Source organism: Glycine soja, chromosome 17 (assembly GCF_004193775.1).
Source record: "Glycine soja cultivar W05 chromosome 17, ASM419377v2, whole genome shotgun sequence".
NCBI lineage: Eukaryota > Viridiplantae > Streptophyta > Magnoliopsida > Fabales > Fabaceae > Glycine > Glycine soja.
The window spans coordinates 4664470-4691130 of NC_041018.1; the positions used below are offsets into that span (position 1 = coordinate 4664470).

The window sequence follows — 26661 nt, forward strand, 5'->3', positions numbered from 1 at the left end:
TTTAAATACAGATAACTTAAATTCTTTTTTATTTTATTTTGTATATCGCACGGGTAAAAAATTCACTAACATAAACAATACCATTACTATACACATGCATATGACTTTTTCTTCGATATTCTACTTCATTTTTTTGTCGATAAATATAAAATATAATTTTCTCTTAATATCACTTTCATCTCATTTCCTTCTCATCTCTCTTCCTTTTTTTTTTATTATATATTACTTTTTATAATTTTTATTCTCTCTCTCTCTCTTTATTTTCTTTTTGGATAAATACATTTGGACATCCAAAATCTTATTCTACACCTAACGATTAAGAGAAAAGCTAAGGGAAAAAAAATATAGATATAATATGCCAGAAAAAAAAAAAGATAAAAGGAAGTGAGAGAATATTGGATGAGATGTTTAAATTTAGGAAGTATTCAAATATTATTATTCATTTTATCTTTCTTTTTGTTTCGCGTCTTCACTCTTCATGCTCAGAAGAGAGATAACTACATACTTAATTTGAACCCAATGTTATTAAAATAAGAGAAATGAGTGAGCATAAAGGAAAAAAAGTCATAAAAAATCGCAAAACTTTTAATCTCGCATCAAAGGTCTAACTTGCATTCTTGCAAAGCCGTTATGGCACAAATTCTTGAAAAGATATCATAAGGTTGGAATAGCCCATAATGATAAGATAGAATCCAAGAAAAATATGAGGAAAAAAACATTATCTAATGGAAAGTCTTTTTTATTAATGAGAAAAATGATCTAAATATTATATCTAATGATTACATCTCTTTAGAAAATTGATTATGATGTCCTTTCACGTAATAGCTCATGAAGGATTATATATTGTATCATTACATATAAAGAATAAGGAAAAATAGTTTATGCTATAAAGAAATAGAAAAAAACAAAAAATATAAGTATTATAAAATTTATGATGTGATATATAAAAAAAAAATGTATTAACGAGAGATTTAAAATAGACAAGTATTATTATATAATTGCTAAAGAAATAAGATTTTGATAAAGTGAAGATAAACAACTATCTCACAAACAAGATTATGAATATAGGAGAAATAATTCATTATTTAAAAGGAATTAATATTTCTCAGTGTATTTTTTATATTATAATTATATAAGAATAAATATTAATATTGTGCCATGCTTGCTAAAATACCTATTATAATCATATAAAAAATAAATATAGAAAGAGATGCTTTACACTTTTTAATAGGCACTCATTAATGGCAATTGCATTGCGATATGAATAACAACATTGGCATTGGCATTGGCTGGTAACTCTAAGTTTCCCGGTTTATCTATTTTTTTCGTCCAATCCTAACAATGCGGAGGTCCAGCCATTCACCAGTCTTTCTCGCAACTTTCCTTCACCCTCTTCTCTCTTCTCCTCAAAATTAAAATTAAATATAAAACAATAACAATACCAATAACAAAATTAAATTTCAGTAGCCCATTTTTTTATTTTTTTTATTTTTTAAAATAAAAATATCTAGAACCGAATCGCCGAAATAAATGTTGGAAGGAAAATAAACAAACGCGTTTACTTGCATGTTCGGTATTTTTTACCCACTAAAATCAAATACGAAGAAACGTGAATGAACATTCTCGCTTAGGTGATGCATTCATTGGTAACAAGGTACTTCTCATCCGTGTTCATTAATTGTTTCACCTTCGCCCCCACATTTTGAAATCCAATTCATGCTCTTATTATTTGTATTTTTCAAACTTTGTTTCATTTACAACTATGCAATTCATCCGAATTCTCAAGTCTCACGTCGCATTTGAAGGCCTTGACACTGTGGTTGAACATTAATTGAAGACAAGAAAATGGTACCTGAAAGAGGTCCGAGGACAGGGACTTTTGTATCTATGAAATTAAATTGAATTTAATGGATGACTTGTCCTTTTTTTTTTTCTTTTCTTATTACTCTTTTGGCTTTCCTTACGTCGGGTTTTAATTTGAGTGTTTTTTTTTTTTTCCTTTCTCCTTCTCGATTTCTTGAATTTTGGAATTTCCAGGTATAAGGCCTGGAAATTGGATTGCGATTCATTGTTTGTTTCACAGCTTTCAGTGTATATTATCTTCCTTTTTTTTTTTATTCTGGATTTTGTTTTATTTTTTATTGGTCTGTTGTTTAAATAGAGTATATCGAAGTTTGAAAGCTGTAAAGTTTATTTTTATACATTTGCGGATTTTAGGTGGTGGTAATTTGTTATGCTTGCATTCATATGGAGACTCATACATGAATTTATTATGTATTGCAGACATTTTTCCCCATTTTAGTTTATTTTAGCTGACAATTTCCCCAAATTCTCTCTCCTATTATTATTTTCTGTTTGCGTTACGTGTTTTCGGCCAATTCTGTACATTGTCTTTACTGCATGCACCTGTGAGGATTTGTATGTGTGTTTTCTTTTGAATAAATGTGATACTAAATGTTTTAAGTCAGACAGCATTAAAGAGGAGTCATAATACGATCACTGAGAACGCAATTTCTAAAGCTAAAGGCATTTCATTGAAAATATGAGGTAAGATAATACAATCGATAACAAAAAAAGAATGATTGGAACACTTTGGCATTTAGAAGGTTATACCCACTAGATATTATGTAGTATTTTAAAGGCAGCAGCAAGCTAGAGAGGTTTCATTGTTTATTTGTATGCTCATGCATTCTTTTTAAACAGCTGTTAGTGAGTACATAGTTGCTGACATGCTAAAGAACGTGTTCCTATTGCTGCAGCTTGATATACATCATACATGTCATAACTTGTGGGACATGAATATATGTAAATTAGTTTTTTGGCTTTTGTGATTGACAATTCTTGAGTTGAGCACATCAATTGTAACCTCTTGTATAATCTGTAAATCAATCTGTCCAAATAAAGCTATTCTGAGCCAGATTTTCCTAGTTGAAAAAAGTTAGTGAAAGCATTTACGTTTACTTTTTTCACCCACCATAGATCACGTAGATCTTTCCTTTCTACAGGGCTTCCTTTCAGGGTAATTGTTTCCTATATTCAAGCTAGGTTGTGGAAGACAAATAGTAGAATAGCAGTATGTCCATTTCTATGAGAGATCTGGATCCAGCTTTTAAGGGAGCTGGACAAAAGGCGTATCCTGCACTAGCTAACAATAATAATATATCATGCTGTTTACAATTGCCATATTTTCATGATGACATAATTCATTCAAAGTTGCTGCTTCATTAGGTTCTGTTCTATGTTTGGATTGATTTTATGCATGTATTTTTTTCCTGTGCTTGTGCATTATTCTCCTTAACCATATACAGCGGATTGGAAATATGGCGTATTGAGAATTTTAATCCAGTTCCCATCCCTCAGTCATCTTATGGAAAGTTTTTCACTGGGGACTCCTATGTGATCTTGAAGGTTAGCAATATTTTCCAAATGATTAATAGAATGCTAGCCTCCTGTTGATACAGAATGGTTAAAAGAGTGATAGTATGCATTTACAAAATATATTATTTTCTCTCAAATGTATACAAACATGAGTTTCTCTAAAAAGAGATTGTTGGCTTCTTTCCCATAAGATTCATTTTCCTCGTGTTGAAAAATAAGTTTATGAGATCTTTGTTCAAATTTCAATATATTCCTCGGTACAACTTATGTGCTGGATTTACTTTATTCTTTGTTATTTGATTTTTTGAGGATAATTGTTAATCCTGTAGTTTTTACTTTTCTTAAGTTTATTTTGCTTCCTGCATCATATATGCATCAGCGTCTTTCCATGAATATCAATATTTTCTTTTTCCTTATCCTCTCCATGTAGACAACTGCTTCAAAAAGTGGTGCTCTTCGTCATGATATCCATTATTGGCTTGGTAAAGACACCAGTCAGGTAATTTTTCTGTTTATATATTATTATCCCCTCCTATTGTTTTTGGTTTAATATTTAATATAGTCTCCTGTTCATTTTCTCACTGATGATCATAACTATAAAATAGGATGAAGCTGGTGCTGCAGCCATCAAGACAGTCGAGTTGGATGCATCTTTAGGAGGATGGGCTGTTCAGTATCGTGAAGTACAAGGTCATGAAACTGAAAAGTTCCTCTCTTATTTCAAACCATGTATCATACCTCAAGAAGGTGGAGCTGCCTCAGGTTTTAAACATGTTGAGGCTGAAGAACATAAGACACGGTTGTTTGTGTGCAAAGGGAAACATGTAGTGCATGTCAAAGAGGCAAGTTTGACCTTATTCCTCTGCCATTGACTCATTGAGGTTTGAGTCGTGCATATTATTATTGTGCATACTGCATACAGACACCACATATGTAAACAATATTTTTCTACTTGTTGATTAGCTATTGGTGTTGGTTATAGATTACTTTCGCTCGATCTTCACTGAACCATGATGATATTTTTATTCTGGATACCAAGTCCAAAATCTTCCAATTTAATGGTTCCAATTCAAGTATTCAAGAAAGGGCTAAAGCATTGGAAGTTGTACAGTATGTCAAGGATACCTACCATGATGGGAAATGTGAGATAGCTTCTATTGGTAAGTGTAAGTATATTTTACAGTTTCAAAGATGACGATTGCTTAATATTACTAACTGGATGTATATGCTTGAATTCCCATGCAGAGGATGGAAAGTTGATGGCTGATTCTGAAAGTGGAGAATTCTGGGGTTGCTTTGGGGGCTTTGCTCCTCTTCCACGGAGAACAGTCAGTGATGATGACAAGCCTGCTGATTCTCATCCTCCAAAGCTACTTTGGTAATATGCTTTCATTTATATTTGCACAGTCAGTATTTTCATTTATATTTGCACAGTCAGTAAATTCCTTTCTCTTTTTTTACCAAAATGATATTTGGATACAATTTGCTATTGCTTAAATATGTTTTTAATTTTACTCTTTCACTTATTGTTTTTATTGCCCTTCTTCTGCAAACTTCTGGTGTTTATCAATAATGTAAGGCTGTTATAAATTTACCATTCTTTTAGCCCAAAGTTGTATAAGTTGATAATTCTGAGGATGTGAAAATGATGCTAATTATGTAGATGAAATTTATTTATTATATTGAAATGTAAGATTCTGTAATACTCTAGTTATAATGAAATGATCACATTTCCAGTGTTGACAAGGGGAAGGCAGAACCTATTGAAACCGATTCTTTGACAAAGGAATTTCTGGACACAAACAAATGTTATATTCTAGATTGTGGGTTGGAAGTTTTTGCATGGATGGGAAGAAACACATCTCTTGATGAAAGAAAAAGTGCAAGTGTAGCAGCAGATGTAACATCTCTTGTTTCTTTCTTTGTATTGTTGAGCATTTTCTGTGAGTTTAAATGACTTGAGTTCCTGCTGACCAAAAAACAGGAGTTAATCAGGGGCACTGGTCGACCAAAGTCCCATATAATTCGTGTAATTGAAGGATTTGAAACAGTAATGTTCAAGTCCAAGTTTGATTCTTGGCCTCAGGCAAGTGATGCACCAATGTCTGAAGAAGGTCGTGGCAAGGTAGCAGGTAGGTTTAATTAAAATTTTATGAACTTGTCATTGGACTGAATATGTTTCTTCACCTTTAAATTGGTTTTGCCAGCATCATTTGCCAGGCTGTCATTATGTTCCTCTAATTCTGTCTCTTTTGGGTAACTTTCTAGCACTTCTAAAACGTCAAGGATTGGATGTCAAGGGTCTCGTGAAATCTGAGCCCAAACAAGAAGAACCTCAACCCCACATAGATTGCACAGGACATTTGCAGGTAGTCTACTAGTTTCTACAATAAGCAATTAATCAAAACTTAAATCTCTTGATGCAACTTTTGTTGGTATTATTTTTAATTTTTCAGTGGTCTTACATCCCCAATCTAATTAATTTCTTACAATGAAAGAATCTTTTGAAATCACAATCTCTGTATCCATAATACTCCACCTTTCTCCCATCCCAAAGATAGTCATCACAATAAGAGGCATACAATTCTGTTGAATGCGCAAGAGGTCAAAAGCTGTATTCTATTGTATGATTGGAATATGTGAAACCTAGAGTGTTAGACTAGTTTAGATTTGATTTAGTACAAATTGATAGATGCTTAATATTTTCTGAGAAAGGAATCTAGAATTAGGGAGGGCCTGAAGGGATTTAATGTAGAATAGGCAGCATGACACTTCCTAGTTCCTACACATATTGGATGTATAAATATATAATCTGTGATCCATAGTTTACTTTGTGATTTATCTGCTATAAATATTAGTCCTTAATCAGATTATAATCATATTTCTTATTTATTTTAATGAGATTTTGCTTTCTTTAGTTTATATAGGTATTGGTCCCTACATTTTCACTAATTTGGGTTTTGATCCCTGTCATGAAAGTCTCAGTTCTTATATTTTCCTCTCCTTTGACTTTTAGTCCTATAGTTTCTTCTTGTTAAGCTACTGGTCTCTATTTTCCATGAAGGACTGATTCCTCCTATAGTTTCTTTTTACTAAGGTATTGGTTCAAAACTCAAATAGATGGAAACTATAGGGACCAAATTCTTATTTAGGCCATTTTTTTATATAATTCAATTAGGATATGGTCAACTGTAAAATGATTTCTTTTTCTCTTATTGATTTCTTTTTCTCTTGGAACAAGACGTCCCAAGAGATTATTAAAGTGGCTAAAGAGACGTTGGGTGAATCTAGAGGTTTTGGACCTAGGGGTAAAGAATCGTGGTGGTGGAATGAAAGTGTTCAGAGCAAAGTTAGAGTAAAAAAGGAGTGTTTCAAGGAGTGGTCTAGGTGTAGAAATTCTGAAACTTGGGATAAGTATAAGATAGCTAGAAATGAAACCAAAAAGGCGGTGAGTGAGGCAAGAGCCCAAGCTTTTGACGGACTATACCAAGCTCTAGGAACCAGGGACGGAGAAAGATCTATATATAGGCTTGCTAAGGGTAGAGAGAGGAAGACTAGAGATTTGGATCACGTAAAGTGTGTTAAGGATGAAGAAGGCAAAGTCTTAGTGCATGAAAAAGATATCAAGGAAAGGTGGAAGGTGTATTTCCACAACTTATTTAATGATGGATATGGATACGACTCTAGCAGTCTAGACACAAGAGAAGAGGACCGGAACTATAAGTATTATCGTCGGATTCAGAAACAGGAAGTAAAGGAAGCGTTGAAAAAAATGAGTAACGGTAAGGCGGTGGGGCCAGACAACATACCTATTGAAGTGTGGAAAACTCTTGGAGATAGAGGTCTTGAGTGGCTCACCAAACTCTTTAATGAAATTATGAGGTCAAAACGCATGCCGGAGGAATGGAGGAGAAGCACGTTAGTGCCAATCTATAAGAACAAGGGGGATATACAAAATTGTGCAAATTATAGGGGAATCAAGCTCATGAGTCATACCATGAAATTATGGGAAAAAGTGATCGAACGGAGATTAAGAAAGGAGACTCAAGTTACTGAGAATCAATTTGGTTTCATGCCGGGAAGGTCGACCATGAAAGCGATTTATTTATTACGGCGGGTGATGGAGCAATATCGCATGGACCAACAAAACTTGCACTTGATTTTTATTGACTTGGAGAAAGCGTATGATAGAGTGCCTAGAGAGATTTTGTGAAAAGCTCTAGAGAAGATAGGAGTTAGGGTTGCATATATTCGAGCTATCCAAGATATGTATGATAGGGTATCGACTAGTGTTAGGACACAGGGTGGAGAGTCAGACGATTTTCCCATCACAATTGGTTTGCATCAAGGGTCAACCCTTAGCCCCTACCTTTTTACCTTAATTCTGGATGTCCTCACGGAAAAAATCCAAGAGATAGCGCCGAGATGCATGCTTTTTGCAGATGACATAGTCCTCCTTGGAGAGTCGAGGGAGGAGTTGAATGAGAGGTTGGAAACTTGGAGACGAGCTCTAGAAACACATGGCTTTCGCCTAAGCAGAAGCAAATCGGAGTATATAGAATGTAAGTTCAACAAAAGTAGGAGGGTATCTAACTCAGAGGTGAAAATAGGAGACCATATTATCCCTCAAGTCGCACGGTTTAAATATCTTGGGTCTGTAATACAGGATGATGGAGAAATTGAAGGGGATGTGAATCATCGCATTCAAGCAGGATGGATGAAATGGAGAAAAGCATCGGGGGTGTTATGTGATGCAAAGGTACCGATCAAGCCAAAGGGAAAGTTTTATCGGACTGCGGTAGGACCGGCGATTTTGTACGGAACAGAATGTTGGGCGGTCAAGAGCCAACATGAGACTAAAGTAGGTGTAGCGGAGATGAGGATGTTGCGGTGGATGTGTGGTAAGACTCGACAGGATAAAATTAGAAACGGAGCTATTAGAGAGAGGGTTGGAGTAGCGCCTATTGTAGAGAAGATGGTGGAAAATAGACTTAGGTGGTTTGGACATGTAGAGAGAAGACCGGTAGACTCTGTAGTGAGGAGAGTAGACCAGATGGAGAGAAGGCAAACAATTCGAGGCAGAGGAAGACCCAAAAAGACTATAAGAGAGGTTATCAAGAAGGATCTCGAACTTAATGATTTGGATAGAAGTATGGTACTTGATAGAACATTATGGCGGAAGTTGATCCATGTAGCCGACCCCACCTAGTGGGATAAGGCGTTGTTGTTGTTGTTGTTGTTGGTATTTGGTGTAACCACATTGAAGTATCGACTAAAGCTCTTCAGTGTTATAGCCTATTACATTGATGAGTCCAAGGAATTCCCCACATTCCACTATGTTTTAAGGATTCAATGAAAAAAATACAAACCAGCAAAATCACATCGAGTGAAATATGTGCATTTAAGTATTTAACTACTAAAAATGGAAAATGTTTGATATACTTAACTCCATTTTTCCTTTAAGTCCCTCTTTGAAAAACTTTACATTTTGATTCCTATATGAAAAAAGTGTTTACGAATAGTTTCCTACTTTTGCTGAAGTCATAATGGTGTTCAATGTTTGCTGAGTTGTCAAACATTTGTCCTATAGTAGGGAATCAATTCAACAAACTTTTGCCAACTCAATAGGCATTTAACATTGTTATAATTTCAGCAAATGGTAAGGACCAATTTGTAAACATTTTTCCATGTAGGGACCAACATGTAGAGCTTTTCATGTAAGGACCAAAATGAAAACAACTTCATATGGAACACATTTTTTATTGAACCAAACATAAAAGAAAAACATAGAGAAATAGTTGTAGAATGCTACTTCCTTCCCAAGCCCAAAGGCAGATTCACACTTTTCCCAAAAATTGTCCGCATTCCCTCTCTCTTCTAATCATAACCTCCAAAGATGCATGCATCCTTGTGGATTCCACTCACGCTTCCATATCTTAGGACCATGGCCTAACTGCTGCAGTACTAAGTCCTTTTACTGAGTTTTTAAGAATGTGAAGATATGCTTTGGGTTGTAGTTGATATGTTGGTCAATATTTTGCATTGTTTCTTAAACATTTGATAGATAGTTTCCCATGAGAGTTTCAGAAGATATGCTTTGGACTTCTCCCTATTTGGTTGAACTAATTGTGATTTGAATGTACAACTACTGCTACTACTACATTTCTCCTGCTTAATTGTTTCTGTTGTTAATAAGAGCTTTAACATAATCATACAGGTTTGGCGTGTGAATGGTCAGGAAAAGATTCTTCTTCCAGCCACTGATCAGTCAAAATTTTATAATGGAGATTGCTACATCTTTCAATATTCATATCCTGGAGAAGATAAGGAAGGGCATCTTATAGGAACATGGATTGGAAAGACTAGTGTTGAGGTGAAATATTTATAGAGCTTTGTTTCACTTCGTTTTGCTCATGTGTGTTTATAATGATTTCTTTCATGTAAAAAGAAGAAAGCTAAAAATCTGACTTCAAATTATTCACCTTAAGCTGAAAACTATATTAGTGAATTACAGCTAATACATTTCATTACACTGTACACAACATTGGTAACTCTTTTGGGACCAGAAAGTGTTGGGTAAATGTGTTAGCCTGCATTCCTTACAAGCTTTTTTTGTTGAAATTAGGAAGAGAGAGCTTCAGCTCTTTCACTAGCAAGCAAGATGGTTGAGTCAATGAAGTTTCTTCCTTCCCAAGTAATTTTTCTTTGAATGTGTTATTTTCAATTTGTTGACAGATTATTTATGCTCATTGCTTATATCCTTATTGATGGTATCTGTGTGTCATTAATTGAAGGCTCGTATCTATGAAGGCAGTGAACCAATTCAATTTCATGCCATCCTGCAAAGCTGTATTGTTTTTAAGGTTTGTGGGATATTGGTATTGGGTTAACTAAGAAAAAACTTCTTTTTATGAATATAATTATTTTAATCCTGGACATTTATTTTAATTGTCTATCAGGGTGGACTTAGTGATGGATACAAGAATTACATTGCGGAGAAGGAAATTCCAGATGAGACATACAATGAGGATGGTGTTGCATTATTCCGCATCCAGGGCACTGGACCAGACAATATGCAAGCTATACAAGTTGAACCAGTAAGTCATCTTGTCTGTTTATAGCAGCTACCTCTACCCACTATATTTTTATGGGCAATTTAAACTTTTTTTTTATATATAATACATAATTTATTTAAATAATCACAATGTTTCTTTTCACATTCCTTTTGTCAACCAGGTTGCTTCCTCCTTGAATTCCACTTATTGCTACATACTTCATAGCGGACCCACTGTTTTTATTTGGTCTGGAGGTTTAGCAACTTCAGATGACCAGGAGCTTGTTGAGAGAATGCTGGATTTGATTAAGGTTTGTTATGTTCCCAAATATACTTAATATGAAAATTTTGATTTGTACAAAACAAAGACCAAAAGGTTTTTTTGGTCAACATATTCAAGTTAGACAAGCAGCTAAAAGTTGAAGTTCTTATATTTTTTTCATGTTGAAGATGGTTAACTATGCTGGTTATTGCTAAACTTGCCATTGGCCTACGTAGAATTGCCTTTGTCCTGGGTCCTGGGTTTGATCCAGGCAGGTGCCATTTCACCCAAGCCACATTACCCATCATAGGAACTATGCCAATTTTAAAAAGAATATATATTACTGTTTATTAATCAAAATATATACTTGCCAATCGTCTGCAGCCGGATGTACAATGCAAACCACTAAAGGAAGGCGTAGAATCGGAACAGTTTTGGGATTTGTTGGGGGGAAAAACAGAATATCCCAGTCAAAAGATCACGAGGGATGCTGAAAATGATCCTCACTTATTTTCTTGCAACTTCTCAGAAGGTAGGAACTAATTTTTTAACTGGAAAGATTTATCTGATCTCCATCCCCAGTCCCTTCTCTTCTTAAAGACAAATGACTGACTTGTTTGTGATGGCTTCTTTCCCTGCCTGATTGGCCAATGTGCAGGAAATTTAAAGGTGTGTACACCCACTTATCTGTTGATATGCATGATTTTGGAATATTCTTAGTTATGTTAACCCCATGGTGTGAGGGCATGTTAAAAAAGTTTTTGCCAATGTCAATATTTCATTTATAACATTTTAACTGTTAAGTTGCTCCTTGGGTAAAAAATCTGAATGACATAAACATAATCCATTTTCAACACGATGGTTCAATAGGATTGAAAAACAAACTAGGATAACTATCAAGAATGATGAGCAATGAAAAGCTACAAAACCGGGTTTAGTACTTTAGTTAACATCCACACTCCTGTTACTCAAATCTGAGGCTAGAAAGATGCACTCTTAGGGTTTCATTAAATTACTATAATGACATTATGTGTCTGATCACTTAATTTGTCGTCCCATGATATAATTTTACATTTGAATGATACAATTGCTGGCATGGACAACAAAGGATTCAAATTTGTATAATAACTAGTTGACGTAATGATTGGCAAAAAAGAACGAAATACAGCTAATCTGATTCATTTAAAAACATCATGTTAGGACCTAGGACATAATCTTTCTGCAAAGTGGTTATGGTCATCTTGGCGTCCTTTAAAGACTGACTCTGGACGTAGAATGCTGACAGAAAACTGGCCAGTGTGTTATTGATCACTTTTCTTACAACTAAAGGTGAATTTAAGATAGATCTTGAGGGTGAATTTGCTGGTTTGTGATTTTTTCCCAAATAAAATCTTATTGCATTTTTATGCTTTGCTTATGAAGATGCTAGTATTTGGATTTATTCTGGTGCAAGTGCATTAATCTGAAGCAATGCTTGCAGGTGAAAGAGATTCACAACTTTTCCCAGGATGATTTGATGACAGAAGATATTTACATCTTGGATTGTCACTCGGAAGTCTTTGTCTGGGTTGGCCAGCAGGTTGACTCAAAGAATAGAATGCAGGCTCTAACAATTGGCGAGGTATAACTGGTTTTGCTTTTCCTGGAAGCTATAAACATACTAGTTTAGTAGTCTAGTATTTTGAAGAGTTGTGTTATAAATGAAATTTCTTACCACTTGGATAATGTTCTTTTTGTTTTTCTTAATATGGATTTAACTATGACAACTCTTTCCACCATTAGAATACCATAAAGGAGTTTCAATGTCTTTTACGTTCTAGTATTTCTGAAACCAAAGTATGCAATTTTTAACTTATTCTTCTGAATTATACAGAAATTTCTTGAGCATGATTTTCTCCTAGAAGCATTATCTCGTGAAGCTCCAATATATATTGTCAAAGAAGGTAGTGAGCCACCTTTCTTCACTCGCTTCTTTAAATGGGAGTCTGCAAAATCTGCAGTAAGTTTTTTTATGTATATATATGCGACTTCAAATAATCTGTTCACCAAAAATAACAAGTTTGTACTTTTGGCTACTAATAATTCCTTGTTTTTGGTAGATGCTAGGAAACTCATTTCAAAGGAAGCTTGCAATCGTGAAAAATGGGGGTATGCCACTTATCGTTGTAAGTAATCTTTTCTTTGCTTCCTTTATAGAATACCTGTTTTCTTAAGAGTGAGGAATGACCCCATTAAACTCTTTTAGTCTGAATTTCCATATTATTTTTACATCGTACGTTTTGTGTTTCTTATAATTAGGAGAGAAAAAAGACACTACTTTCTTATATAAATTTTGGAGATAGTAGTACATCAGAAAGAAACTGCTGCTTTTCTACAATGAATTTCTGCCTAATTTCAATTTATAGCTTCATGAAACTTGTAAACATGCCTTATTTCTTGCTACATTTAATAAAATTAAGTTAAAAAATGAACTGTTCTGGGTTGACTGAAGAGAATACTATTGAATTCCCAGTGTTGAATTCAATGGTGTGAACTCCGTACTGATCCTTCAGAGGGGTATGGGTCTGAGTTGGCAATGGATATAGGTTAGATATAACAAAGTGCTTTAACCAACCTGCGTCTCATTCTCAGATAATTTTAATGTACTTCATTTATTAATTTGCTCCACTTTAAGCACCTTAATGTTATATATGTTTGTATTTGTGCTATCTGCTTGGTTATTGACTATCTGATACATTATCAGAAACATAAACGAAGAGCATCAGCAACTTTTGGGGGAAGGTCTAGTGGTGCACCAGATAAATCCCAGCGTTCCCGCAGCATGTCTGTCAGTCCTGATCGTGTTCGTGTGAGGGGCAGATCTCCGGCCTTTAATGCACTAGCAGCTAATTTTGAGAGCTCAAATGCTAGGAACCTTTCAACTCCACCTCCAATGATTAGAAAACTGTACCCAAAATCTGTGGCAAAGGATACAGCACAACTGGTACCTAAATCTTCAGCCATAGCTCATCTTACTTCTAGTTTTGAACCATTCTCAGCGCTAGAAAATTTGATTCCTCAGTCACAAAAAGGTATGCAGTAGATGAGTGCGTTGATATTTGATGCTGTTATTATTAGTATTATAATATGATCTGATACAAAATGTTATTTCTCTTCTCTGGATTGATATGATGTGAAGCGAATTCAGTTACCCCCAAATCAAACCCTGAGACAAGTGACAAGGAGGGTTCTATGAGCAGTAGGATAGAATCTCTTACCATTCAGGAGGATGTGAAAGAGGGAGAAGCTGAAGATGATGAAGGTCTCCCAGTTTACCCATATGAACGTGTAAACACAGCTTCTACAGATCCTGTAGAAGATATTGACGTGACTAAACGAGAGGTATAATGAAAATGTCAAGATATAGCATCATCTTGCCTATCTTCTCATCTTTTCTTTTTTCCTCCATTCTTTGGAAATTGCATCATATAATCAATCTTTCTTTTGCTTTAATTTTGACTTGTTTGAGCTTCATGTACAGGCTTATCTGTCATCTGCAGAGTTCCAAGAGAAATTTGGGACGGCAAAGAATGAATTTTATAAGTTGCCAAAATGGAAACAAAACAAACTCAAAATGGCAGTTCAGTTGTTCTGAGTTAAATTACACTTCACCTTCTGTCTCCTCCGTGCATTTTAAGTTGCAGTTAGAGGGAACTTTGGTTATCGTCAAAGTTTACATATTTTTTCCTTGACATTGTTATCTGTGTTTTATATCTCAGGGAGCATGCTATCTGTTTTGCAGTAAGAAACTGAACATATGGAAGTGAAAGGGGACAGCATGAGCGTTTTTTCTTCTTTTTCTTTTAATATAGCTGCTTCGACTTCCAAGAAGCTCCTCTTGAGGAAGAAAGTAAATAAAGATTCTTCCTTACAGTAGTTTGATATTTAGGTTCTTTCTTTGTTGAGAGCTGCTTGGTGTTGATTTTATAGGCCAAGGGTTGATGGAGTGCCTGTCTTAATTTGTTTTTCTTGTTGATCATTTTTGCATTCAAAATTGTTTTGGGGAAGCAATTACTTAGATTGTTTTGATAATCAAAGTATGAAGTTTGTACAGATGTGTAAAAGCCACTCAACAAGTTATTTATTTTGGAAATAAAAGTGTGATTTCCCCCCCTTGATGACAGTGCAACAGAGTCATATAAAATAGATATGGTTGGGGTGAAAGTAGACTAAAGTGTTATATCAATATGAATTAGTTGATGTGACACTATAATAGAGTGTTACATTAAATCATCCCTAATGTAACATTTTTTTTTGGGTTCTAAAGTGAGTCTCGTTTGTACACATTGGAGAAATAGGTCAACATAATAACAAATTCTATAACAGAGTAATAGACAGTGCAAATAAATTCCTCCAAACTTGCAAAAATCTATGAGGAGTACCAATAAAATATAGAACGCAAAATAGAAATTAAAGAAAACAGAGACACAATTCGTTTAATGTGAAAAACTTCTCAATGCAAGGATAAAAATCATGGGTCGTCCAGACCAAAGAAATAACTTCATTATAGTCAATGAAAATACAAGAGAATTTCCAACAAGTGCACTAAAACCACCCCAATTAGTACGATAGAGAATAGATGATAAAATCTCCAAAATATAGAGTAGAGAATGCAAAACACTTATCTCTCCAGATATCTTTTTCACGATCCAACCAGACAATTTGAAATATCACTTTATAGAACCTGCTGTCCAAAAATTAGTCCGATCCAATGATGAGCAAATCCGTAGTTGCAATCTGAAAAATGCTCTCGGGTGGGTATGCGAAAATTACAATGATTTTCTTTATCCTTCTTTCTCTCTTAATGATTTGTAACTGTTTTTCTCCTCTCAAACGAGTCTCTCTGACTGTATCTCATCGTCTGATCTCTCTCCACTTAAATAAATGAGGCATAGGAACTTTACTCCAGATTGGAAGGGAGCCCAAAAACCCAACACACATCACTTATTTTAATCTTTTTTTAACTTAAGCATTTCATTAGAACTCAATCTCTAACTCAACCCTTCTACAAAATTAACTAAATAGGCTCCACCAAAAATCCCAATATTCCAGATCCTTATATTTCATAGATAATTTATTTATTAGTGTTAAAAGTAATGCAATGCCCTACCACTTCATATAGGCATACTTAGTAACCGGATCATGTTTCAATGAGAATCAATAATGTTCCAATGTTATTTTTTCAATAAGCATGTGTAAGATTCTTCCGTTTGACTTGCTCTTAATGTTTCATTAAATATTGAATGTTAAGTTAATAGATGAACAAAAAATACACAATTAAAATAGAAAAGGGATTAGATTTGTAAAATTGAAAACTAGAAGTATAATTAAACTCAATTATTCCATGCTATTGCTAAGCACAGGCACGCAAATTGTCCAACAAAAATGCATTATTGCAAAGGGGTACCATAATTTTGTGGATGTGCATGCAAAAGTATGCTCTACCCAATTTAATACAGCCCGTCAACAAAAGGAGTTAAGTTGAATTGAATCCATTTTGTGATTAAGTTGAAAATATCAACTCAACCTAATTTCGATGAATTGTGAAGTATGTTGGATTGACTTTTCCAAATTAAAAACAATAAATAAAAGTATAAAAATTTAAATATAAACGTATTGTCACAATTATACTTATCATAAATATTTTCCTAAAACTATTTTTGTTATGAAAATTCTAAAAGCTATCATCATAGTTCAATAAATATAGTAAAAAAAAAAATAACATAAAATTTATAATAATTCATAAAATATTATAGTTAACTAGATAATTTATGAAAAAATATATATAAGAAAACTGAATCTGAAAGGTCAATTTCAACCCAATCTTGTTTTGACCGACCGGATTAACATATTACACAAGCTGAAATATGCTAGTTGAAGATTCGAAAATTTTAATTTAACCCATCTTAGGTAGGCATGTTAAATTGATTGACCTGACATGACATATTAACCCATTTTTACTTCTCTGTACAAACCCCCCCTTTTTTTAAAGTAAAAAAGTCCTGGCACGTTGACAATTTTTTCTTCCGTTTACAAATACATTAGGGGTTCAATAATAAGTGTTTATGATAGTATCTCATTCAGTAGTGATTACAAAGAATAAGACATTCCATAAGAATATATGATAGAAAAATATTTTGATTTTGATACACACGGACCTTACAAAACACCTGTTACGTCGTTGGGATATCTCATATCTTTGAATTATATTTCCCTACGTCAATCATTGCTCTTTCTCATAATAGTGTCTACACATCATCAATCAAGAAATTACGTAAAAACTGTTTATGATTAATGCAAAGAAGGACTGAATATGTGATATGAATCTATCATCAGTGTTAGATTTACACGTACTCAACAACAGCTTGCAGTTCACGTCGCGTCAAAAATAATAAGAACAAATTATTAATTATTAATAAAGAAAAAAGTAAATAGAAAGTGATTTCGGAAAACGAGAAGAGAGAGAGAAAGACAAATAGAAGAAGCTGCATTTGCAGAGACGCCCTGAGAGAGAGAATTGGAAGGTTGCGACGAGTGATGATATACACATATTGTGACGGTAGTGAAATCGAGGAAAAAGAGGTAGCAATTTGCGAGTTGCAATGAGTAACGAAAAGGCTCCTTCATCAGCTTCTTCGAGTAGCTACGAGTTGAGCAAAGGCATCAATGGCCTCGACAAGGTTATTCTTCGCGACGCACGTGGTAGCTCCGCTGAGGTATTTGTATTTCTTCCTCTGTTTCTCTAATGTCTGCTGCATCTGTTTGTTTTCCTCTGTGATTTCGAGCAGATACTGCTTGATCTGCTTCTTGATTTAGCGGTTTAGCTTGGATTCGTATTCGCGCCTTTAGATTCTCAAGTTTTTTTTAGTGTTGTTTTTTGATTTTGGCTTGGCGCGTTTCGCCGCCATTGTCGGTTGGAGAGTACTGATCTCGTGAGCTTTATTTGGATCCAGATTAGAATATTTTGATCTGAAAGGACTATTCCTAAGCAGTTTGATTTGATTTATCTTTTACTCTAATTTTCGGAATTTCGGTTAAATATTGGTGTTCGATTTTGCTGCTTTTGCGTCGGTTTTGAAGTAGCGAACCACTTGCCTAGGTTTCATTTCTTTGTTTGTGATTTTCAGGTGTACTTGTACGGTGCTCACGTGACTTCATGGAAGAATGACCATGCCGAGGAATTGCTTTTTCTCAGTAGTAAGGTACAGTATGAAACATATTTTTGTATTTAGTTCTCAGTGTTTTAATTTAGTTGGCCGATTTTCCTCCTTTGCATGTCAAGATGAAGGGGGGAAGGGAGGATCTGATAAACTTTAGATCAGATCTCAGTGAGGTTGTGAAATATCAGTTCTCACTAAAAACGTTCATAGGTTAATTAGTGCAATATTTAACATGAGAAGCTTATCAATATGGTTAAACAAACTTTCTAGCAGAAACTTCAAGTTATCATTTGGCTTAGATGTTGGCATTCTTTTGCCTGCATGAACTGCATCTTGTCTCGTTTGTTTCCAAATCTTTTGTTTTGCTTAGTTTACGAATATTGCTTAGTCTTCAGGAACCAGCATTTTGCTTGAAATTTAATATTCTGGTTGTTGTCAAAGCCGAATATTAGATTCTTATGAAGCGAGTGCCAAACTCCAGATAAATATTTCTTTCACAGTTTAACCGGTATTCTAGACAGGTAAGTAACCTCTGTTAGGAATAATTCAATTTGCCACCTCCTTCTAGAACATCATTTTATCAATGCTATCAACAAGTTCACTAACAGATAGAATTCTGCATAGCTGCATTACAATGCCTTGTTTATAGAATTTAGACTGTTTAATCTTGTATCCTCCAGGAAGTAATTTGTACCTATAATCGTTAGCTTAAACCTATTGAGCTTGAGTGACACCCATTGTTTGTTTTATTTTCTAAATGATCATCGGCTTACCTTAATGCAACTGGTGGTGCCATATTTCCACCTAAGTATTTTAATAGACTCCCTCCCCTTTTTCCATGATGGTAAGGTTGTTAATGGTTAAAGTCAACTCTATTCAATTATTATCATAATTTATAACTAGTATTTTAGCATATGCACTGCACATTATAAATGTTTGCTTTTATACTTTAAAATTATAGTAAATAATTTTTTTAATATAAAATTATATTCTAATTAAAATTTATAATAAATAAATACTTTTAATTTATAAATTACATTTTAGTTTTACCATGATTAATTTAAATTTAAGGTTGTTTTAACTATGGACAATTTCTTTTAAAAAAAACTATTAGTTTTCAATTCAAAGAAAAAGTTAAAAGAGGGTAGATTGAAAGGAATAGGTGATTAAAAAGATCGATTATACAAATAAATAGTTTAAGACGTTTGAAAGAGAAATTTTTCAGTTAGTTGTGGGGGTAGTGTGTGAAATTCACACCCAAAAGAAAGGAGGAGAATCTTCAGAACGTCTAATTGAGAGTGGGGAATGTTAGAGATCCACTCTCCAAGTTGTGTATTCTAATTTATATTTTATAATATAGAAGCAGATTCTAATTACTCAGGCCTCATAACTATGACATTGAATGATTTGATTTCTGGAAAGAAAATGGTTTAACTGAAATTTAATTTTTAATCCTAATTAATATCTCAACTGTTCTAAGAAATGAGGTTTTATGATTTGATTCAAATTATTAATGCTTATTCATTCTTGGTTTATATTTTGATGTGGATCTACCACCCAAAGGATTTGTATCCCAAAGTTGGCTTGGGAATTCATATGTTCCCTACTTTTTATTTTGCTTAGAATTTCAAATATTAAATGTTTGAGTCCCTTTTATTAATCTTTTGCTCTATAGCCGTAAATCTTTTCAACTCAAAGGTGAGTTTTTCTCTGGGATAACTGGAGTTAGGGAAAATTATTTTAATATGCTCTATCGATGTGATTATAATTTTGAATTTTTTTAACTCCTGCGTTGAGGTTGATGAGCTCTGATCCATCTTTTTTTTATTATAATATGGTGCAGGCTATCTTTAAGCCTCCAAAGCCAATTCGTGGAGGGATCCCAATATGTTTTCCTCAAGTATGTACTTCTAATGATAATATTTCTGTTTTCCACCATTGCTTTCATCGTGATAATACTGCTTTGGAAGGAAAATAGATAGAAATTGGAGAGGAAAGAAGAGGGTAAAGCATGTGATAGGAAAGATTTGATAGCTCATGTATTCACAAACTTAAGCTCTACATTCATTAAATTATAATGTTGTGAAGATAAACCCCATTTTATTATATTGCTGCCAGAACAATTAAAGCCTAATATCATATCTGAAGTAATTTCATTTGTAATTGAACAATAATCTGATGCAAGGACCAACAAAACTTAATTCTCGAAATACTTGGGGAGGGGGTATTTTTAATGAGGTTAATTTGCCCTGTCTTTATGATGGGGTATTGGATTTGATGAGTTTTAGGAAAAATTCAAGCAGGTACTCCAAACAATTTGCTTGTGATAGGAATAAATTTGTAATGCTTTTTGCCAAGAAAAATAGATCAGGGCAATGTGGAACTAAAATCAACGGAAAACATAGTAGAATTTGAGATGGCAAAGGAAAGAAACCTAATTGGACCTACATTTGATTGGATTGCACTTCTAAGAAGAGAGCAGTTGCAGCCATAACTCATAACTACCAAAAGTTCAATACTGGGACATCTGCAATTCAGGTCCAAGCTAAATAACTGGTCTCAAATAGACAGTAAGACAGAACCATGTACCTGACCTAACCCCCTCCCCAACAGCAAATGAGCAAAATCAGATGTGGTTTTGGACTGCTAAATTCCGTGCCATAAATAATTAAAAGTGATACCCAAACATTGAGACTCTTTATGTTTGAGCCTTATAGATTTGCTGCCCTCAATCACACAGAATCTGCAATCACACTGAGATCCAAATAAGAAATAAAAAAAATTAAAATCATAGGGTATTCTGAATGTCATTGCAATTTGCAAATCCCCCCCCCCCCTCCATCCCCAATTTGCACTGTTATTCTAATCAGATCCCAGATTACTTGTTCAGGGAAACTGACTCTCTCTTTGTAGTTTTCAAACCTCGGTCCTCTCGACTCACATGGATTTGCTAGAAACCAATTCTGGACAATTGATGATTCCCCTCCTCCTTTTCCAACAAGTACTTCGAATAAAGCCTTTGTTGATTTGATTCTTAAACCCTCAGAAGACGACATCAAGATTTGGCCTCACAGGTATACATAGTAACATTCAACATTTTTGGTCTATATTTAGGGAACATTCTCTTAACTAAAACTTTTTTATTGCGTTTTTATTTACTAGTTATTTCATAGTTTGAATTTTTATATCACATTTCTTTCTCATGTCATATGCCATTCTTTTTGCATTAGTTTTGAATTTCGTCTTAGGGTAGCTCTTGGACCTGGAGGAGATCTGTTGATGACATCTCGGATCAGGAACACTAACATTGATGGGAAGCCATTTTCATTCACATTTGCTTATCATACATATTTCTCTGTGTCAGATATAAGGCAAGTGCTTGAAAGTTGAAACATGTCTTATATCACACTTCAATTTGAAATTTTTTGTTATTGCGCATGTCTTTATTTATAAATTGACTTTGTTTAACTTTTGGATTTGGTTAAGAACCTGTTCAAGATATGCACATTAACAAATGAATAGAACTGTGCAATCTTATCGAGTGGGTATAAGCTTGTTTTCCTGACTCAATAATGTGAAATCTATTCCTTGTTATGATTTGCAAATTGTTTTACATCTGTATGAGAATGTCGGTGTTGGCTTTTCAAATTTTAAAATCAACTGTGGATTTGTGGTGTTGGTATCTGAAGATGCAGAGTAATGATACAAAAGTTTTCCTATGTGTTCTGTCATAGAAATAGAAATAATTTGCAACCATAGTTTCTTGAATTAAACAGCATGCAAATCCTATCAGTTTATCCACATACATTTTTTAGGTGCATATTCATAGAACACAATTTGTCTTTGTTGTTGTGGAATATTCAGTTTTGGTCAAATTAATAAACATTTTGGTCATATCAGAACCTTATTTTGTTGTATATATCTCTATCTTTTGTTTTCTTCATTTTATGTACTTATTTAACTATCTTAATTGGCCTTTATTTTAGCTTACTGTCAGTTTTGATTTATTTATTTATATTTATGTTGAGGGATATACTTTGAGACTGCAGTTTTGAATTAATTTAACTTTGCTTGTATTCAGTGAAGTGCGGGTTGAAGGATTAGAGACATTGGATTATCTTGACAACTTGCAGAAAAGGGAACGCTTTACTGAACAGGGGGATGCTTTAACATTTGAATCAGAAGTAAGATTGTTTACCTTGTTCTACTTTGCTTTAGAAAACACACGTGGGTATTACAATAAATATGCTGTGAGTAATGAAATATGACAATTTCCAAGAAATGGAGCTTCTGATGATAAATTAAATAAATTGCTATGAATAAAAATCATGTTTCTATTCTTTTTAGGGTTGTACATTTAAATAGTACTTTTCATTTCAAACGACGGTAAAAAAAACATGTTTTGAATTAAAGAAAAAGGAAGTGATAGGCCTGCTTAAATGGAGTATCAGACCAATTTATAGATTTTGAATGTTTTTTTTCCTTTTGTTGCTCATGTTAATTCAGGCATAAAGTGGGCCATAAACACCAATGCCCAAACAACATTTTCCATTTGATTGCTGCTTTTTCTATCGTGTATGGATGAAGAGAGGCAGTGTTTAACTGTTTCGGAAGCTGTTTACTTTCTTTATTCAGGCAAACAATTGAACAGTTGCTTCCCACACCCCCAACAAAAGCCTCACTTTTTCTCTTTTTGACTTTTCCTGTAGCACAGGTGGCAACTTCCCACACCCCATCCATTTCAATTGAGTTTTGACTACTGTACTTAACCCATATCTGAAACATATTTGCATCGAAAATATAATAAAAAAGAAAGAAAACCATCTAACTAGTTTGTATTGTTGTGCCCAATTTGTAGTAATGTGACACATCTAGGCACATGTGTGTAACCTGTCCTGATGTACTGGCATTTCATATGCTTTGATGAGTTGAAACTGGCACTTCACTTTTTCTTTGTATGATAGTTTGACAGGATATATCTCAGCACTCCTACAAAGATTGCAATTCTTGATCATGAGAAAAAGAGAACAATTGTATTGCGTAAAGATGGTCTTCCTGATGCTGGTGATTATTATCAGACTCATCTTGTGTACTTAGTTTTTTACATTGATAAAGTTTACTGGTGGCAGTGGGACTATATTATTGGAAACTATTTTAAGAGCAAAAAAATGTTCGTTGTAAATGTGTAAATAAAGCTTGAAGTCCTTACCTGTATTCATTTTCATGTCTGAATTCTTCCTGTTAACTAGAGTATTACATAAACCTTTTTCTTACAAGTGAGTAACTTCCCATTCCAAATTTAAGAAACATCTTGAGTAGTTGGTATATTTAACATTTGTGTTGCTTTTGGATTGGACATAAAACTTTTTCTTTCTCATTTATTATTTTATCTGTGCAGTGGTGTGGAATCCTTGGGATAAGAAAGCAAAGGCTATATCTGATTTCGGTGATGATGAGTATAAGTACATGCTTTGTGTAGAGGCTGCTGCTATTGAAAAGCCTATCACTTTGAAACCTGGTGAGGAATGGAAGGGAAGACTAGAACTTTCAACTGTTTCTTCTAGTTATTGTAGTGGACAGCTTGATCCCAAAAGAGTTATTCAAGGAAGCTGAAAGATCATCGTTGTGTTTTGTGTCCTGTACAGGTAATAAAATGCACATTGATATATTCCTTTTAATTGTCTATAGTCAATCACAGGAATCATCTCAAGACCAAGTTTGATTCCTGTGCTTGATTCTTGAGACCTGATTGATCAGCTTTAGATTGGTCTTCCGTTAGTTCTTGTCTTTAGTCAGATTGCTTAGGTTTCATTTGAGTGTCCTGTCATCTACCAGTTCGATGTTTCACTAATCATTTAGGAAATATATGCGCAGGTAGCTTGTTGCCACCACGATGAACGTTGAAAGGAAAGTGTCTCCAACAATTTCCCCCCTTCATGTTCCACTTAAACCTTCTTCATGTTGGACGGATGAACTCATGTATAGAGTTTTGTTAAATAATATTTTCCTGTAACGGATGACTAGTTCGGTCATAATTGACGTATAAGTAGAATAGCCTTCAGTTGTTTATGGAAAATCAAACTAAAATCTCAAATTTTATTTGATTTTCACGTTGGGTTCTCGTACTCATATGAAATGTTTATTATCACATATCATAGGCAATGAATGCATGTATTTGACAGGATCGTTTTACAACACTACAATTTGGCCTGTATGTCGTAAGTTGTTGCCGCTATCTAAATTTTCAAGTAATGAATATAATTATTAAATATATAATTGTTATCTAAATGATGTAATATATCATATAATTCATATCAACTTGTTATGTGCGTGTAACTTGTAGCGTTGTGTAAACTTAACCTGTCGTATAATTCTCTAAATGTTTGACAACAGCGGGACCGTTCAGTTATATGAAATATGTATAGGTTATTTTGTTATATATTATATTTTGCTGCCTTTTTTTTCCCAGCTGTTATAGACGTATTTTGCCAGCTGTCTGTTCATTTTTGTGGATGGCGACATGAAGTAATGTATCTCATAAAATAGATTGCAAATTGCAGTCAACAATCAAAACAATAATTATGTTTTTTGGGCATCAAAATGTTGTAAAGCTAAAAATTTGAAGGGAGATGCTATATAAAATATACCGATTAAAGCAACGAAAAGCCATAACAAATCGCCATCACCAATTGTGAAGTGGAGCAGAAAACCACTCAAGCATGAGTTTATGTCAATTTGGGATAAGATCAATTTGTGTTTCCATGTTGATTGAAAAAAAGAAGTCTGCGGACTAACATGTAGAAGATTTACATTTATCTTATCTCCAACATGAGTAGATTTAAACTTGCAATTTGTGATATGTGAAACTTAGTAAGTCTGCCTCGGGTATGATTGGAAATTTTTAAATTTTAGTGTTTGAAATAACGTTACTATACTACAACAGTAAAAATCACGTCAATAGGTTCAATTGATTTAGAAGCTACTTATTGTTTCCGGTAAACTTGGAGAGACTAATGATCTGCGTCGCAGATTTGATTCCAAACTATAGAAGATTGGCATTTATCTTATCTTATATTATCAAGGGGATCTAGTTCCATTAATATCGAAAAGAATGTGTGAATGTTATAAACGTCTGGTACCATGGAGAAGAAATGAAAAAAGCTGAGTTAGAATGTAAATGAGATCAAGCAAGAATAGCAATTAGCAACAATCAAGGTCCATACATAGTAGTATATATATAGTACGTAGGATGATATTATTGATATATCTTGTAAGAGTTGTACATATGGGCGAGTCGTTGTGTCCTACTCCGATGCATTACTTTTGCGGTAGCATAATATGTCATTGGCATACATTTGTTGATCGTTCATGTTTGAACAATTACAATTTACACAGGAGCTGGTCTACCCAGTATTTTTGCCTTGCGCTGTCATGCATGTTCCTGGATATATATATATATATATATATCTCATTAGCATTCCTTGAAATAATAAGACCATGTACACCGATCCATAAGGTCTACGAGACAATTGTCTAATATCCGTAATCAGTTAAAAAGTGTTGTAAGAAAACTTTTATATACTTAGTAATGGTTTTTATTTATTAAAAAATTAAATATTTAGGTGTTAGTTTTTATTGTAATTTTTATGTAACGTTAAAATAAACTTAATGTTAGGTATGAATTTTAAGATAATTATTATAAAAATTAATAAACTTATTATATGTTAATTTGTGATTAGAAGACATATTGTTAAAAAAATTATCAGTAACATATAGTGTTAGTGCATAGAGAATTTACTATTAAATTATATATATATATATATATATATATATATATATATATTGTAATAAACAAACTTATAAAAAAATATATTACATATATTGTAATTAAAAAAACATCTTTTAAGACTTTTAAAGTAGTTATTAATATCAAAATCAGCAAATTTATCTTGTCATTGGATAATAAAAAAAAAACTTTTATATTATCGGTGCATATACTACCTTATCATTATTTATTGAGTAAAATGATTTTATTATAAAGTTTAATCAATAACTTTATTGATTAAAAAACCTAGAAAAATAAAATAAACATTAGCCATTAGGCATAAATTTGACCTAAAAATAGTTTTCCTTGCTACTCTCTCATATAGTTAGTGAAACTCAAAATATTAATTTAATAATAACCTAGCTGCTGGTACTAGTACTCATACCAGGTACTAAATGAATTTTCAAATTAACATGCCATATTATAGAAACGATAAATTAAAACTCCTACTTGAGGGAACAAATCAAATATTAAAGTCGTCTCCAAATTGGTCGGTATTGAGGTGCTTCTCTTGGACCTTGGCAAACTTGATAAAGACAAAAAGAATGGTCTTATCTGGTACTCGTTTACTTGTTGGGGCTTTTTAAAAGAGAGATTCAGGCGTTGATCTAGGAAATCAATCAACTCAATTATAATTTTTTGTCTCACGTAACATGTTTGTATAGTAGTATGATATAGCGTGGAAGAAAAAAAGAGGAAGAAAATTATACATAATAAACCCCAAAACGTTGAAAAATAAAAAGTAATAGTGCAAGTAGCTTAGCCTTTGTACTAAAAAATAATATAGCAAATTGAAACTAATTATTTGAATCTTGCAATCAGACATGGAAGAATGTTACATATAATTTGATTTCGTCTACATACAAGAAATGAAGGGGAAAAAAAACTAGTGTTATTGTCTCTTAGATTTTTTCTTCTTCTTCTTTTGTTTGCGGGGTGGGGG

The 26661-nt window shown here is 33.5% G+C and overlaps 2 protein-coding genes across 7 annotated transcripts; both read left to right on the plus strand.

The window, feature by feature from the left end:
- Window positions 1-1545: 1545 nt before the first annotated feature.
- LOC114392909 (villin-4-like) lies at window positions 1546-14851 on the plus strand. Of its 6 annotated transcripts, none has more exons than XM_028354162.1 (25): window positions 1554-1654; window positions 1787-1861; window positions 2473-2547; window positions 3006-3131; window positions 3309-3408; window positions 3809-3877; window positions 3984-4220; window positions 4361-4538; window positions 4624-4756; window positions 5116-5278; window positions 5363-5510; window positions 5647-5747; window positions 9596-9751; window positions 10004-10072; window positions 10173-10241; window positions 10338-10475; window positions 10615-10743; window positions 11079-11226; window positions 11353-11363; window positions 12175-12315; window positions 12568-12693; window positions 12794-12859; window positions 13438-13765; window positions 13873-14075; window positions 14215-14851. In XM_028354162.1, exons 4-25 carry the CDS (start codon window positions 3076-3078, stop codon window positions 14326-14328), a joined length of 2883 nt encoding a protein of 960 aa, XP_028209963.1. In that variant the 5' UTR covers window positions 1554-1654; window positions 1787-1861; window positions 2473-2547; window positions 3006-3075; the 3' UTR covers window positions 14329-14851. The 6 variants fall into 6 exon arrangements, with proteins under 6 accessions (XP_028209966.1, XP_028209963.1, XP_028209968.1 ...); XM_028354167.1 differs by having other exon boundaries at window positions 13882-14075; XM_028354163.1 differs by lacking the exon at window positions 2473-2547.
- Window positions 14852-17167: 2316 nt separating this feature from the next.
- On the plus strand, window positions 17168-24107 carry LOC114392911 (putative glucose-6-phosphate 1-epimerase). Its single transcript, XM_028354168.1, has 9 exons — window positions 17168-17449; window positions 17861-17935; window positions 19737-19793; window positions 20807-20967; window positions 21124-21264; window positions 21975-22077; window positions 22858-22957; window positions 23292-23538; window positions 23768-24107. The coding sequence occupies exons 1-8, from the start codon at window positions 17336-17338 to the stop codon at window positions 23504-23506; spliced, it is 966 nt and encodes a 321-aa protein (XP_028209969.1). The 5' UTR covers window positions 17168-17335; the 3' UTR covers window positions 23507-23538; window positions 23768-24107.
- Window positions 24108-26661: the final 2554 nt, after the last annotated feature.

Bases quoted from the DNA above. Each gene is read 5' to 3' on its own strand.
- LOC114392911 (XM_028354168.1), top strand. From the start codon at position 17,336: ATGAGTAACGAAAAGGCTCCTTCATCAGCTTCTTCGAGTAGCTACGAG. The intron at 20,968-21,123 runs GTATACATAGTA...TTTTTGCATTAG, and splicing joins ATCAAGATTTGGCCTCACAG to TTTTGAATTTCGTCTTAGGG. The intron at 21,265-21,974 runs GCAAGTGCTTGA...GCTTGTATTCAG, and splicing joins TTCTCTGTGTCAGATATAAG to TGAAGTGCGGGTTGAAGGAT.
- LOC114392909 (XM_028354165.1), top strand. From the start codon at position 3,076: ATGTCCATTTCTATGAGAGATCTGGATCCAGCTTTTAAGGGAGCTGGA. The intron at 4,539-4,623 runs GTAAGTGTAAGT...ATTCCCATGCAG, and splicing joins ATGTGAGATAGCTTCTATTG to AGGATGGAAAGTTGATGGCT. The intron at 12,860-13,437 runs GTAAGTAATCTT...ATACATTATCAG, and splicing joins GGGGTATGCCACTTATCGTT to AAACATAAACGAAGAGCATC.